This window comes from Hoplias malabaricus, chromosome X1, assembly GCF_029633855.1.
Source record: "Hoplias malabaricus isolate fHopMal1 chromosome X1, fHopMal1.hap1, whole genome shotgun sequence".
Lineage (NCBI taxonomy): Eukaryota > Metazoa > Chordata > Actinopteri > Characiformes > Erythrinidae > Hoplias > Hoplias malabaricus.
Genome location: NC_089818.1, coordinates 21,650,816 through 21,665,097, shown reverse-complemented (window position 1 = coordinate 21,665,097; position 14,282 = coordinate 21,650,816). Strand labels below are relative to the sequence as shown.

At 41.9% G+C, this 14,282-nt stretch overlaps 1 protein-coding gene across 1 annotated transcript in view; it reads right to left on the bottom strand.

The window, feature by feature from the left end:
- The window catches only part of LOC136675937 (glypican-5-like), a 211,387-nt gene extending 197,348 nt beyond the window's left edge, over window positions 1-14,039 (bottom strand). The window contains exon 1 of the mRNA XM_066652755.1: window positions 13,862-14,039. Within this exon, the coding sequence (XP_066508852.1) occupies window positions 13,862-14,039 (178 nt within the window). The remainder of the gene's footprint in view (window positions 1-13,861) is intronic.
- Window positions 14,040-14,282: the final 243 nt, after the last annotated feature.

Below are 14,282 nucleotides of genomic sequence, written 5' to 3'. Positions count from 1 at the left end.
GGGACCCTAGGGAAGCAGGATGTTTTAAACGTTTGCTAGGACTACTCAAAGGCCAAATATCACCAGACACAGAAAGAGAGTTGGCGGAAATGGTTCTTTTATTCCATGAGAAAAGCTTCAGTGAATGGTTTTACGGTTTTGTTTTACTTCGGTTTAAAAACCAATCCATAATCCTGTTAAGGTTATTTACATTTTTAAGGTTTTTTTTTTTTTCTCCTTAATTTATAGAGGGCGACACTGTGGAGCAGCAGGTAGTGTCTCTGTCACAGCTCCATGGTCTGGGAGATTTTGGGTTCGAGTCCCACTCCGGGTGACTGTCTGTGAGGAGAGTGGTGTGTTCTCCCTGTGTCTGTGCGGGTTTCCTCCGGGTGACTGTCTGTGAGGAGTGGTAGGTGGATTGGCGACTCAAAAGTGTCCCTAGGTGTGAGTGTGTGAGTGAATGTGTGACTGTGTGTTGCCCTGTGAAGGACTGGTGCCCCCTCCAGGGTGTATTCCCTCCTTGTGCCCAATGATTCCAGGTAGGCTCTGGACTAACCTTGACCCTGAACTGGATAAGGGTTACAGATAATGAATGAATGAATGAATGAATAATTTATAGAGACAATGGATAAAAACTAAGCTCCTGACAGCCAACTGAATTCAGAATATACGCAATGTCTCAGAAATGAACACATTAACACATGTACACGGTTCAGCCAACAACAGTTTAGCTCTGTCAATTTAAGTTGTGTTTTAAGTTATTCACTGCACAATTACTGGATTAGGAAAACCCACCGTGTATCTATGTTCATCATCCATTTGATCAGCTCCACTGACCCTAGACGAGCACTTTATAGTTCAACAATTTGACTGGAGTCCACCTGTTTCACCTTGTTCTTCAGTGGACAGACCCCCACAGGACAGATGAGCTACTGTTTCTAACTTTACATCAACAAGGTGGACCAAAGGGGTAGGAGTGTCTCATAGAGTGGACAGTGAGTGGACACTGTATAAAAACTCCAGGAGCACTGCTGTGTCTGATCCACTTGCATCAGGACAACACACACTAACACAGCCAACAAAATGCATGTGTTTAGCCAATCAGGCACAAGCAGATCAATGCTGTTTCTGTTTGAATAGCATCAGATCGTTTACTTTATTTACATTCTATTGTAGCGAACCACATATGTGGGAAGCAGAGGTTGTTTTTTTTTTTTGGTTTGTTTGTTTTTTTAATGTTTTCTGAAGGCCCAACACTGGAAAATGTATATTCCTTCTCAGAGTCACAGTAATTAAAACTGCCTTTTGAATTCTACAAGACGAAGAGAGGTAAATGGATTACAGTTTATTCATAAGGGGGAAAAATAATAAAATAAAAATCACGGATCACTGCGGAAAAAGATGAAAGAGCAAGGGGCTGCAGACATTGGGAAGAAAATCCATGCTACAAGACAGGCTTTGATGGAGTAAAAAGATAAACACAGACCACCAAGCACAGACAGATGGGCACACTCCTCAAGGTCCAGACAGAACCACAGACTGTACAACTTTGATAAACCATAAACAGACCACACAGACAGACAGGCACAGATGAATGCATGCACGCCTATTCACACACACACACACACACACACACACACACACACACAGCAGGTCAGCTGGCTACTCTATCCAGAATACACCTACCTGCCCTCTCCTTCCCAAACACATCAGAAATAACCACATTAACCTGGTCATTTAAACACGCCGGCCATTCCTGCAGCTGGCTCACTCTACTGAGCGGTCACTCACATCTGGCTGCTGAAGAATAAACAAACTCTTTTATATAGTTTAACAGGTACTCCTCATAATCGTCAGACCTCCTAACTTCACCCTGTCATGACCTCAGAGTAATAGGCTACATTCATGGATATGTCCTAAGAAGCATTTTATTATTATTATTATTATTATTATTATTATTATTATTATTATTATAAACCACATTTCTGTATCACTGAGGTAATCATATTGTAAACATATATGTGCCCTAACACTGACCCACCCTAGTAATCATTTTCTGAAACACAGGAATCTGTGAACATCAATGATTTTGATGTTAGAAAAATGACATGAAGCAATGACTTCAGAAGAGGTTTATTTTCTTTAATTATATAATTAAAATAATTAAAATTGGCATTCGACTGAACTGCCATTCCACTTTACAGAATATATGAGGCACTATTAAGAACAATGACACCAAAGCACATTTGCAGCCCCAAAGAACCTTTAAAAAAATAATAATAATAAAAGTTTTTATATTACAAGAACAATTTGTGTTTCCTAGAATCGCACGCCCGAGCCAAGAATCCTTAAGGACCCTTTATTTCTGAGTGTACGCCAGGGTAAACTTTGCATAACCTCCGCAGTTTTTTTTTTTTTTACCACAAATCCAATTAGATTCGTCGGTGGTGTGGACTCAGACACATAAGAAGATCAGTCAAATATTGTAATAGTGAGACAAAGTGTATATACAGTGTAATAAAGTCCCATAAACTGAGCTACACCAAGAGATTCCGAGCAATTATTTATCTGGGATTAGATTATAACCGTAATTATAATCATAAAAGCTGTATTCACACGGACGTGGAATGCAGAATCCAGATTCCATGTCAGCGCTGTTACTGTTAGAAATCTGATCAGCGCTCTTACTATGAAAAGTCTGCTGAAAACGATCCTGGCTGTTGGCCGTAACAAGATATGAAAGATATGCGCTAGTCCTGACTAATCTTATAACAGATGTTTCAGTTAAAGAATAATCATGTGCTGTTTCATTAAGGCCAAGCTGTGAGTGAGAGTGAGAGAGAATAACGATCGAGTTCCAGAATTAAGATTTATCAACATGTCCGTGTAAATGCCGTCTAAAATGATTTGTCTTAACTCTGCTGAGGTTAAGTGCTTTTGGAAACATTAATTCAACACATCCTCATCTGCCCTGAAGGCTATGACTTGAATAGGGTACAATATTCGGCACAGCCCTCCGCTCCAAGTGGTCTCAGCGCTGCAGTGATACTGACTTTTTGTGGTGGTGACATTTTAGAGTGTACTCACACTAGGCAATCCGAACCGTGCCCAGGCAGGTTTGACCTCCAAAGTCGTGTTCGTCATGTGCCTCGGGACGTGATCTCAATGCTCTGATACGTACAGTAAACAAATAAAGTGCCAAAGGTATCACTGTGGTCTCCTCAGCCACAGATACAGGGACAACTGTAGGTGCAGGGTCTGCTGGTAGTGTTTGTTGTGATATGTGGTAAAATTCTGGACTATTTTCCCCCCCGAAAAAAAGAAAATTTCTTATATGTGAAGTACGAGTAAAGAAAAATCCTGGCGCCACATAATCAATAAATCTACAAAATTACTCCAAATAAGCCATAAAACGCAATCCTGAACTCCACTGTGCTGTGCTAAAGTGCCTTTTTTTCCCCAAATAAAAGCCATTGTGTGATGACGTAAATGTCCTTAACACTGGGCTTAACATTGGGTTCAAGCCCTGTTCTCAGTGCTGACACATAGCTGCAGTATCTGACCCTGGGCTGAGGGGGCATGGAGCAAGCGAGTGCTGAAAGGATGTGTGGAGGAGAGCAAATAAGAGCCGAGGAGCTAAAGGCTTTCTTCAAGTGCCAGATATCAACGTTATGAATGTGGGGACTGTTCTGCAGCTCTCATCAAAAAGGCAAAATCTGCTTTCGTGCCCCGACCAAAGGCTGTTTGATGTTCTACATAAGCAAGAGAAGATTAAAAAAAGTGTTACAAAAATGTTTTCCAGTCAGAGCAGTTACAGTTCAGTGTGTGAATATTGAAATTTGATGTTTGCAGGAGACCAAATAGAAGCTAAATAAAAACATTAAAATGACCAATAGAACCAAGATATCATCTGTGGTGAATGATCTGAAGTGTTTGTCAATGTAGGTGAGGCCTACAGCCTGTTATGAGTCCAAAATATGCTAATATTACAACAAATACATCATTGTGTCTTCAAAACATTTTTACAGAGGAGGAGCTGTTGAACATTTTTGAAGAACCACCAGAACCACGGACCGTTTAATATTTAATACTCTTCTCCAAGCGTGGTGTTGGTGCACACACAAAAACATGTGGTTCTTCCTATGTCTCAGGGTTCTCCCTGTGTCTGCGTGGGTGTCCTCCGGGTGACTGTCTGTGAGGAGTGTGGTGTTTCCTCCGAGTGTCTGCATGGGTTTCCTCCGGGTGACTGTCTGTGAGGAGTGTGGGGTGTCCTCCGAGTGTCTGCATGGGTTTCCTCCGGGTGACTGTCTGTGAGGAGTGTGGTCTGTTCTCTCTGTGTCTGCGTGGGTTTTCCTCTCATACTCCAAAAACACACAGGTGGTAGGTGAACTGGTGACTCAAATGTGTCCGTAGGTGTGAGTAAATGTGTGTGTTACCTTGTGAAGGACTAGCGCCCCCTCCAGGGTGTGTTCCTGCCTTGCCCCCAATGATTCTGGGTCGGCTCCAGACCCCTGTGACCATGAACTGGATGAGTGGTTACAGACAATGAATGAATGATTTGTCAGATCACACACTTGGCCCTGTCCGTCCATTTCGCATAAGAGTAAGGATGTCTCAATTCTCATTGGGAAAGAGGAGTAGGCTTTGAATGAATGCCTTGTGAATCAAAATGGTCTTGAAATGTTCCATCACAGGGTGGATCTTTTTAAATAATAAGAAGTGATTCTTCTTTTTTTTTTTTTTTTTTTTTTTTGTAGGAATTTAGCATTAAAATAAGCCAGAAGTCTCCACATTGGCGGGAGTGTTGTGGCTGAATCTGAGGTCACAACACAATCACCAGTTCAAATCTGTGCGATGTACAGATCCTGCAAAGTCCTAAGATTCTCATAAATCCAGATCCAGACAATAGATTTAATTCCAATTGCCATATCATTATTATCAGACAAATATCACCTTAAACCTTTAATACCATTCCACTTTTACACCCAAACTGACACTTCCACATCCCCCCCAAAAAAGCAGCCCAAAATCCCAAATAATTCCACCTCTTGGCAGAAGGTCATTGTCACAAAAGGGATGATGAAGTGAATGAACGTGGCTCGGTATATTTTTGAAGGTCTTTGCACAACGTTGTAAAAGAGTGATTCATAATGGTGTCGAATTTAATGGAGAGTAATTCACAGCGATGTCTGGTTTAATAGAAGGAGCTTTAGATTTATTGGATAGATAGGGAATAACCTAAAGCCGGGGCAGTGTAACTAAAGCCGCCTCAATTTTTCCGAGTTAGGAACTTGTATGACGTTTCCGCAGGAGAATGACGCTACACAGCCTCACGCTCACCCAGTGACGCTTTAAGATAAGATAACACTGGATATTTGGGGTGAGTCAGAGCCAGACTTGGTGCAGTGAGTGTGTCTGTGTGTGTGTGTGTGTGTTTTCAACAGAAATTATCTCTCCCCTCATGAAGTAATGGATGGCATGGAGTCTGCAACATCAGCACATAATCTCGATATGGTTCGCTTGGCTGCCTAATACAGGCACTGAGAAACAGAGAGAGGTCATAACTTTCAAAGTAACCAATGGATAAGCAACTTTGGGGCATTGATTACTTAAGGCTCTTTATACTATGGCTGGCAAATGGGCTAAACTCCCACTATTATTAATTAAAAGCCCCTGTCAGCAGGATTTAAATGGTCTACGTTGGTGCTTAAGTTACACACACAGAAAGCAATGGATTGTCCTATAAAGTAAATTACATTCTTATTACACTGCAAATGGCCCTCTTCTCTTCCACGTATAGACAGGGTCATTTACTTCTTTTGTAAATGAACAGATATGCTTTCAACTGTGCTGGCAGAACCGTTTTATTAAATGCACTACTCCTTGTCCATTAGGGCCAGGTCTGCACACACAGGTTAAGCTCGGGTCTGGACTTGAAGCTCTTTTCAATAATGAATGCCAGTAAATGAGCTTCTCAGAAGGCAGTATGTGTGAAGAGACTAGTGGTGCGAGCTTTTCAGAAGGCAGTTGCCCGCGGTGGCAGCATTTTCAGAGCGTGATTGTGCTCCTGAGACAAAGCCGTCTCATTCAGAAGGTGGCGTAAGTGCACAGGCTGATATACCTAATTTGAAGGCAACATTGCACACATCCTTCACAACAATGGGATTATTATAATACAGATCAACAGCTAACAGTATAATGTGAATGAATTCGAGCCATCTACAAAAACCAATGAAAGAAAAATCAGGGTTTTAAGCTTGTTAACATGCCCATGTTTGTTTGTTAGTTTTTTTTCAGGAAGATGTATGATGTGCAACAGTTAATGCCATGGCTGAGCATTTCTGCTTTGAAACTGCAGTATTCCAAAGACAGCCACAAGTGGGAATGTGCAGATAATCAGGTTTTCTTATCTCATAAACCTAAAGAAACCAATCCAATCAAGTAACCATTTCTTTATTCAAATCAGAGAAGATTTCTCAAAGATATATACACAACAGCAGAGACCTGTTTTGCTTGGGATTGCTAATTTTGCTAAAATGGAAATGGTGAGCCTAAGGGGGACTGGACCTCGCAGAGTTCTAGTGGATTGGGAATCCCTGTTTTCTGCCACGTTAGGCTTCAATGGCAAAAGGGAAGACGTCCAGGCCACAGCCATGGTTGATGATGAGGATCCGTGCTCTTTCAGCCTGGAGTAGCTGGGAATGTGTAAGCAGAGGAGGCTCCAGAGTGAGGGAAGGCAGTCTGAAGGTTGTGGGGACAGTGTTGGGACTTATGGGACTTTTTGGATTTTGTGAATTTAATGGTACTTTGATGGTTCACTTTTGAAATTGTGTGTGTGTGGTCTGGATTGAACATGGCTGAATTTCCTTCACTATTTGCCATTGTGTAGTGTACAGTTGCAAATAAAACAGAAAATCCATGTGTATTGAATGAAGGCAAAGTTATTGAATTACATTTAATCCACTTTTAAGGCATTAGGGGATATTTTTGTGGGGGGGGGGGGGGGAATGTCTACATCTGTCATTTGGATGAATAGAGATTATTTTAGGAGTGTAATCAATGAGCAGAGACATACAGTAATTGGGCATTAAAATACGTTCTCGATGAAATGTCCTATTTTCACTTGGAAATTCAATAAACGTCATTTATTCAGAGGTGTCCTCACTTTTCAAGGTAGATTTATTGACTAACTGCTGTGTTCTGGTATTCCTCGCTCATTTATTTGTTGAGGGGAATATAAAATATTACAATAACGGGCTTGGGATTTGCCCTTGAATGCAACAACATGCACTTAAATGTGTCAAAATGGGTTTAAACCCAATAAAAGGACTTCAAAACCTCTTAGGGCCCTTTACGTTCAAGAAAACATAAATAGATTTTATAAATCCAATGTTCTAGTAAAAAAAAAAAAACTGACCCATAAAAGTCTTGTATTTTGGATTGTGAACTCAGGAACCCTGCTCCCAGCCCTGACCGCCTCTGCGCTTCCGTGCAAAGCTCAATCCAAAACAACATTCTGTGCTTTGTGAGTAGTCTAAACAACTCTGCATAAAGATGCTATTTGTGACAGGGGCTGTCAATGTCAGTGGTCGGGAACACTTTGACATTCCGGACATTCCAGCCTCTTGGTCCAGACCTCTTGTTGTCTATGACCGCGGTCCTGCAGGCTGACTAACCACTGTCCCGCTGCCCTGTCCCTGTCAGCTGTCACAGAGTCTGAGTCTGCAGATAAAAGCCTAGTTCAAGCAAGCAGTTCTGATTTAAGAATGTGAGAGTGTTTGCCAATTAGTAAAACACACGTCAGTCGAATGAATAAACACTGAATTGTTTTACTTAGGATGATGTCAAGATAGAGGTCCTAACCTGGACATTATTATGTTCATTAACGGTTCCCAAAACAAAATGTAACCAAAAAATTACATGAATCTACTTTGTTTTTACAGAAAATGTGAGATGGCATTACTTTATAAGACCTATAAAAAACAACACATACAAGATTATGTTTGTAGAATACAAAAAATAAGTAAATAAAAGAAGTAGAATAAAAATATTTATGAGAGATTACTTTGCATTTTGTTGCCATAGGACATCAGCATATAATATAAACTTAAAATCTGCATTGCATGCAGTTATGGTAAGACACTACACCATCATAGGATGCATGTAGTCATGGCGTTCACGTAAAAAAGGCTAAGATGTAGTTTAAAACTGGTTTAAAACCTTCAAAATGTGGAGGTTCTTTAAATATTATCCATTTACTGCATGGTGTTGTTAAATGGAAAGGAAGGTGTTTTAAACAATCTGGGTTCCTTTTACTAAATCACTTGACTTTTTTGGTTTTTACAAACCTTCTGGTTTTAGTCGGTAGCCCTACTGTACACACATCACCTGGTGTGATCTAGCATCTAAAGTCCTAAGTAATATTTATACACAACATTGTGAGACACAACAAACATGACAAGCCCAGAAATTTGGGTAAGATATTCTAAACTGTGCAGGGCTTTGATGGTCAAGGGCGTGTCGTTGGACGTTCCTGGGCTACAATACACGTAGAATTCAATATATTTATTTAGTTAGTTATTTTTACTGTTACATGTAAATATTTTATTGGTTTGGCTACGCATAACAGCCTTAAGTCCCATGTGACCTGTGGGTTTGAGCCCAGTAAACATTGGGTAGTAACCAGGCCAAATAAGTTCTAGCTCTGAGAAGCTTATCCAGTCTTCATTTCCAAAACCAGAGCAGTGGTTAAACATTCTGATGACCGTGTTTGGTGGTGTGTTCCCTACGTAGTGGTGTGTATTCTGATAGTAAATCTTGATTGTCATTAAAGAACCTGGGGTAATATTAGATCCTCCTCAAATGTTTAAACCTGCGTTCAGAAACCTTCTGAGAGTAACACTTAGAAGTGAGTTCTGGACACTGGTGACTGCTGGGTACTCGCTGTTGTCTCTCCAACGTATCTACGCCCAACTTACTTGTTGTTGCCCACCCAAACAATCCAAAGATCCCACCCAACAAAAGATATCCTAAAACCTCTGATCTGACGAAACAAAACAGTAACTGAACTCAGCAATAAATAAACTCATATAAACCACAGCTGTGCCAAATACACAAGAAGCCTCCTGCTGCTTTTACACTGTGATAGGCAACATTTTAGAGTGGCCACTGGAAGTCTCAGAATGTATCACCAGTTAGTTGTAGAGTAAGATTAAGAGCATAGTCACAGTTTAGGAAATAACCGGCATGAAATGCAGATAGCAGGTTCTAAATATAGATGAATAAACTTAGTAATGGTGATACATTGTGTACGGTGTGATGTGGTGGTGCTTAGATGGTCTCTTTCCATTGATGGATGATGTAACATCTGCTTAAAATATATTACTGGGTTATATCAGTAAACCAATATAGCGTATCAAATTTGTAGGTGTCCCTGATAAAATGCCAAAATAATGTGTGCACAATAGAGATATACTTTTAATAAACTGAAAGCTAATGAACTAAAAAGCTAGAGGAGTAAGACACAAATACAGACACTGCCTCGTTATGAAACATTACGTACTTTTTTCTTTTTTTTTTTGTGGCCTCAGGGAGAAAGCATAAAGAGGAACTATCTTGGGATGGAGTGAAAACCACACAGCGCTCAAGACATTTATCATAATCATGGTCTGGTTGGGCTAAGTGATGAAAATTGCCTTGTCTCCTCATTCCCAGGCTCCCCAAGGAGCATTTTATATCATGTGTTAAAGGTTAGTATTCTTACCGACACACATGGTATACACTAGATACATTAGAGGTATGTAGCGTCAGAGTGTGACACAGAACCGCACGACATAGTGATTTCTCTTTACAAACCGTACTCCATCTGTTGCTGTGTATAGTATTTCAGCACACTTTCATCGTGTTCCTTAATGGTCAGGAACTCTACAGTGCCCCCCACAGGGCAGGTAGGATATTACAGTGAGGTGGTGGCGGTGTGTTAGTGTGTGATGTGCTGGTACGAGTGGATCAGACACAGTCGTGCCGCTAGTGTTTTTAAACGCCTGGAAACTCTGGCCAGTGAAGCTAGTTGTAACAATAGAGGTCATTTTAATGGTATGGTTGATCAATGTAGAAATCATTCACAGATCAGGTCCGTTTACCATATAGATGCAATATTCATCCATCCATCCATTATCTGTAACCGCTTATCCAATTCAGGGTCACAGTGTGTCCAGAGCCTACCTGGAATCATTGGGCGCAAGGCGGGAATACAACCTGGAGGGGGCGCCAGTCCTTCACAGGGCAACACACACACACACACATTCACTCACACATTCACTCACACACCTACGGACACTTTTTTTTGAGTCGCAAATCCACCTACCAACGTGTGTTTTTGGACTGTGGGAGGAAACCGGAGCACCCGGAGGAATTCCACGCGGACACGAGGAGAACACACCACACTCCTCACAGACAGTCACCCGGAGGAAACCCACGTGGACACAGAGAGAACACACCACACTCCTCACAGACAGTCACCCAGAGGAAACCAACGCGGACACAGGGAGAACACAACACACTCCTCACAGACAGTCACCCGGAGGAAACCCACGCAGACACAGGGAGAACACACCACACTCCTCACAGACAGTCACCCGGAGGAAACCCACGCAGTCACAGGGAGAACACACCACACTCCTCACAGACAGTCACCCGGAGGAAACCCACGCAGACACAGGGAGAACACACCACACTCCTCACAGACAGTCACCCGGAGCGGGAATCGAACCCACAACCTCCAGGTCCCTGGAGCTGTGTGACTGCAACACCTACCTGCTGCACCACCGTGCCTCCATGGATGCAATATATATTTTTAATATTACACAATGTAGTCCATCTGCTTGTCCACTTCCTCCATTCCTCAAAGGTTAGGAAACTCAAAATACCACAACTGAGCAGGAATGATTCAGATGCACTGCAGTGACTCTGCTATATATTTCAAAATAAATAAATTACTTCACTGCAACACTCTCTGACATTAGTAACTCTTAACCTAATTATAAACGGATAATGATGATGCAAACCTGAAAAAAGCGCTCTACTTGTCAATATCTTATCGCTGACGCACCATATCACATTAAGCAAGAATGTTCCTCAGGTTTGGCAGAGGCTCAGACTGGCACTGTGTGAAACTCCCCTCGCTCGTAAGAGTCCGCTGAGCTCACTGGCTTCATCAGCACACGCTGTGAGTCACACGCAGAAGCCAGAGGAGCAAGGTTAGTCTAGAGCTAAACTTAAAGCCAACAAGTCCACAAGCGCTTCATCGCAAATCTCAGAAAAGCCCACTGTTGATAGGCTACTTAAAGTTGGTCTAGTGACCATCACAAGTTAATCATTCTTACATTTCTTGGTGGGGCTGAGGGGGCTGAACTAAGAGAAACACGTTTTTAGAGGTGAGCAAACGGAGAGAGACTCATACGGTCAGTTTCCTAATCAGACGCTAAGCTCATTCCTAGATTACGTTCTCATTTCAATAGACAGTCTCCCTTCACAGTGTTGTGAGGTACTTAATCCATTAATGACAATCTAACTGGTGTAGAACCTTCTCTAGAAAAAAAGGTAAGAGTACACTTGTTACAAAGCCATGAAGTGTGTGATGAGGTTGTGAATGAATGAATGAATGGGGGTTATAATTAAATCAGGAGTCTTCAAAACTACAGTTTAAACAAGAATTAAAAAGATATAAAACTAAGTTTTTAAACGATAATCTCAAACCAGACAAACCAGGAAGTGGAGCGTTCTCAGCGCTTCAGTGGCACTGATGTTGTGGTGGTGTGTATGTGTATGTGGATCAGACACAGCAGTGCCTTGAGTTTTAAACATTGCCCACTCACCATCCACTCTGTTAGACACAACTATCTTGTTTATCCACCTGGTAGATAAAGTCAGAGACAGTAGCTCATGTTTTGCTGCACAGTGTGCGATTTTATTGTCCTCTAGTCTTTCATCAGTGGACACAGGACGCTGTTGGCTGCATATTTTTGGTTGGTGGACTATTCTTAGCCCAGAGATACTGCCCAGTAAACATTAAGCCGTTGATTCATCGTTGAAATAACGTAATGACTGCCGTCTAATCAACGTTCTCTTAAGGTTGAAAATGAAAGTTGAAAAGACGTCCAAACACAGACATTGAAAAGACGACTATTAGACGTATTTTGGACGTCCATTGACGTTATTAATTGGTCCCGAAATAAATTACTTGTATAAAATGCGTTTTGGATGTCCACTGACGTTATCGAATGGTCACCACTTAACTAACTTATTAAGATGGCATTTGGACGTCCATTGACGTTTAAAATATGTCCTTGACGGACAGACTATTTTTAGACCTGTTTTGAACGTCCAGGGACGTTCCTTGTTTACTGGGTGAGATGTTTAAAAACTCCAGTAGCACTGCTGTGTCTGATCCACTCAACACACCAGCACCACGTCAGTATCACTGTAGCACTGAGAAATAAATGGGATAAACAAAGTATGCACAGCAGGAAATGGACTAGAGTGTGTAACTGTAGAACTACAGTGCGCATACATGGGTAATGAAGCTGATGAGTGTGGGAAATAAATATTGGTGGCTTTAATGTTTTGGGTGATCAGTTCATATTTAGTTGTTACAGCTTTTTTGTAATTTTCCGTGACCACTTCTGCCTTTGATTTTAAAAGCTGACTGAAAAATGTGTCGGTAATCGGTATTAACAGGAAATTGTGTAAATAAATAGGTTCTTTTTAATGTTCAAACAGACCTGTAATGCTGAAATATTTTTAACTTTAAAAGAGGCTACAGGAATGTTTTGTGGGCCACTGAACCATTTTTGGCACCTTTTAAGTGTGTATGCTTTTGTGGACACTGTTCAAGATGATGCGCTTATTTTGATGTAAATCCAAGCCCAAATCATCCATCACAGCTCAGACTTTCAGGTTAAACACCAGCCACTGAAATAAAAACTGTATTTTTTACAGTTTTTTGACAATTTTGACCATGCAAATTTCAGAATATTACATTATATGGTTTATAAAAAAATCTAAAAGTATTTCTAGAAGTCCACAAACGCCCCGACACTCCTCCTAATCAGTGTCTTAAACCCACACGGCTGACACGGGTGTTTAATTCCACATACAGGGCTTATATACAGATGCTCTGGAGTGGTCATACACACACCTGAGATCATCATTACCAACGCCAAGCATCGGATTGAGGGTAATAATGGCCCACAAACACTAGGACTGGGTCCTGTGGAGTGCAACAGTCTTGCGCCACAGTCTTGCACCACAGTGGTTCCGGGAAGGCTCCAGACCCACCACACCCCTGTACTGAGTCTAAACTAACCATCCGACATCAGTACGTGATCTGACCGGATGCTTTTGTGGATGAATGCGATCAAATCCTCACAGCAGTGCTCACCCTCACCCAGTGTTAACCCTGTATTTCCCTGAACGTTTGGCTGTCAAGGCAGTCCAGAGGGACACACTCTCTATTAACACCCTTCCGTTCAGGAGAAATGCTGGATGAGCAGGTGTCTGCTGACCTTCGGAGGTGTGATGCGGTTTTTAAACTATGTACGCAAAAGTTTGGATGTCTGTGTAAAATTTTAAGTTAAAATAAACAAATAAGGCATTAACATTTGAACAAAAAATAAAAAGAAACAGGGAAAAGTCTCATATTTACACATGCTACATGTAGAGAAAGTGTTTACTTCTATTTCACTCAGAAAGTCAACCTCCCTGCAGTGCTTTTTGCAAATTTGAAGAGGTCCTGAACTCGTCTGTGTCCATTTAAGTAAAAGGAGATGCACGGCAAAGTTAAAAGAGCGGAGGCTGGGGGGGGGTCACTCGGGTCACTCACCTGTGCCTGGGGTCTCGGGGACCCATTTGAGGGGGCCGATTTGGCGCAGCTGGAAAGCAGTTTTCACCTCTCGGCAGCTGTGAGCTCTGGAGGCGAAGGCAGTGGTCAGGCAGTGAGTGAGCAGCAGAAACAGCACGGTCCAGCAGAGGGTCAGCGATGAGAGCAGCGCCCGGGACATGACAGCATCTCACAGAGAGAGGGAGAGAGAAAGAGGAGAGAGAGAGAGAGAGAGAGAGAGAGAGAGAGAGAGAGAGAGAGAGAGAGAGAGAGAGAGAGAGAGAGAGAGAGAGAGAGAGTCCGTGTGAGTGGAGTCCAGTTGAGCCGGACACATAGATTCAGAGGGAAAATCCGCAGAGTGTAGGTCCTCGTGGAGCTGTCACATTATTCACTGCGATTGTGCGCTCGAGGCTTTCCCCAAATG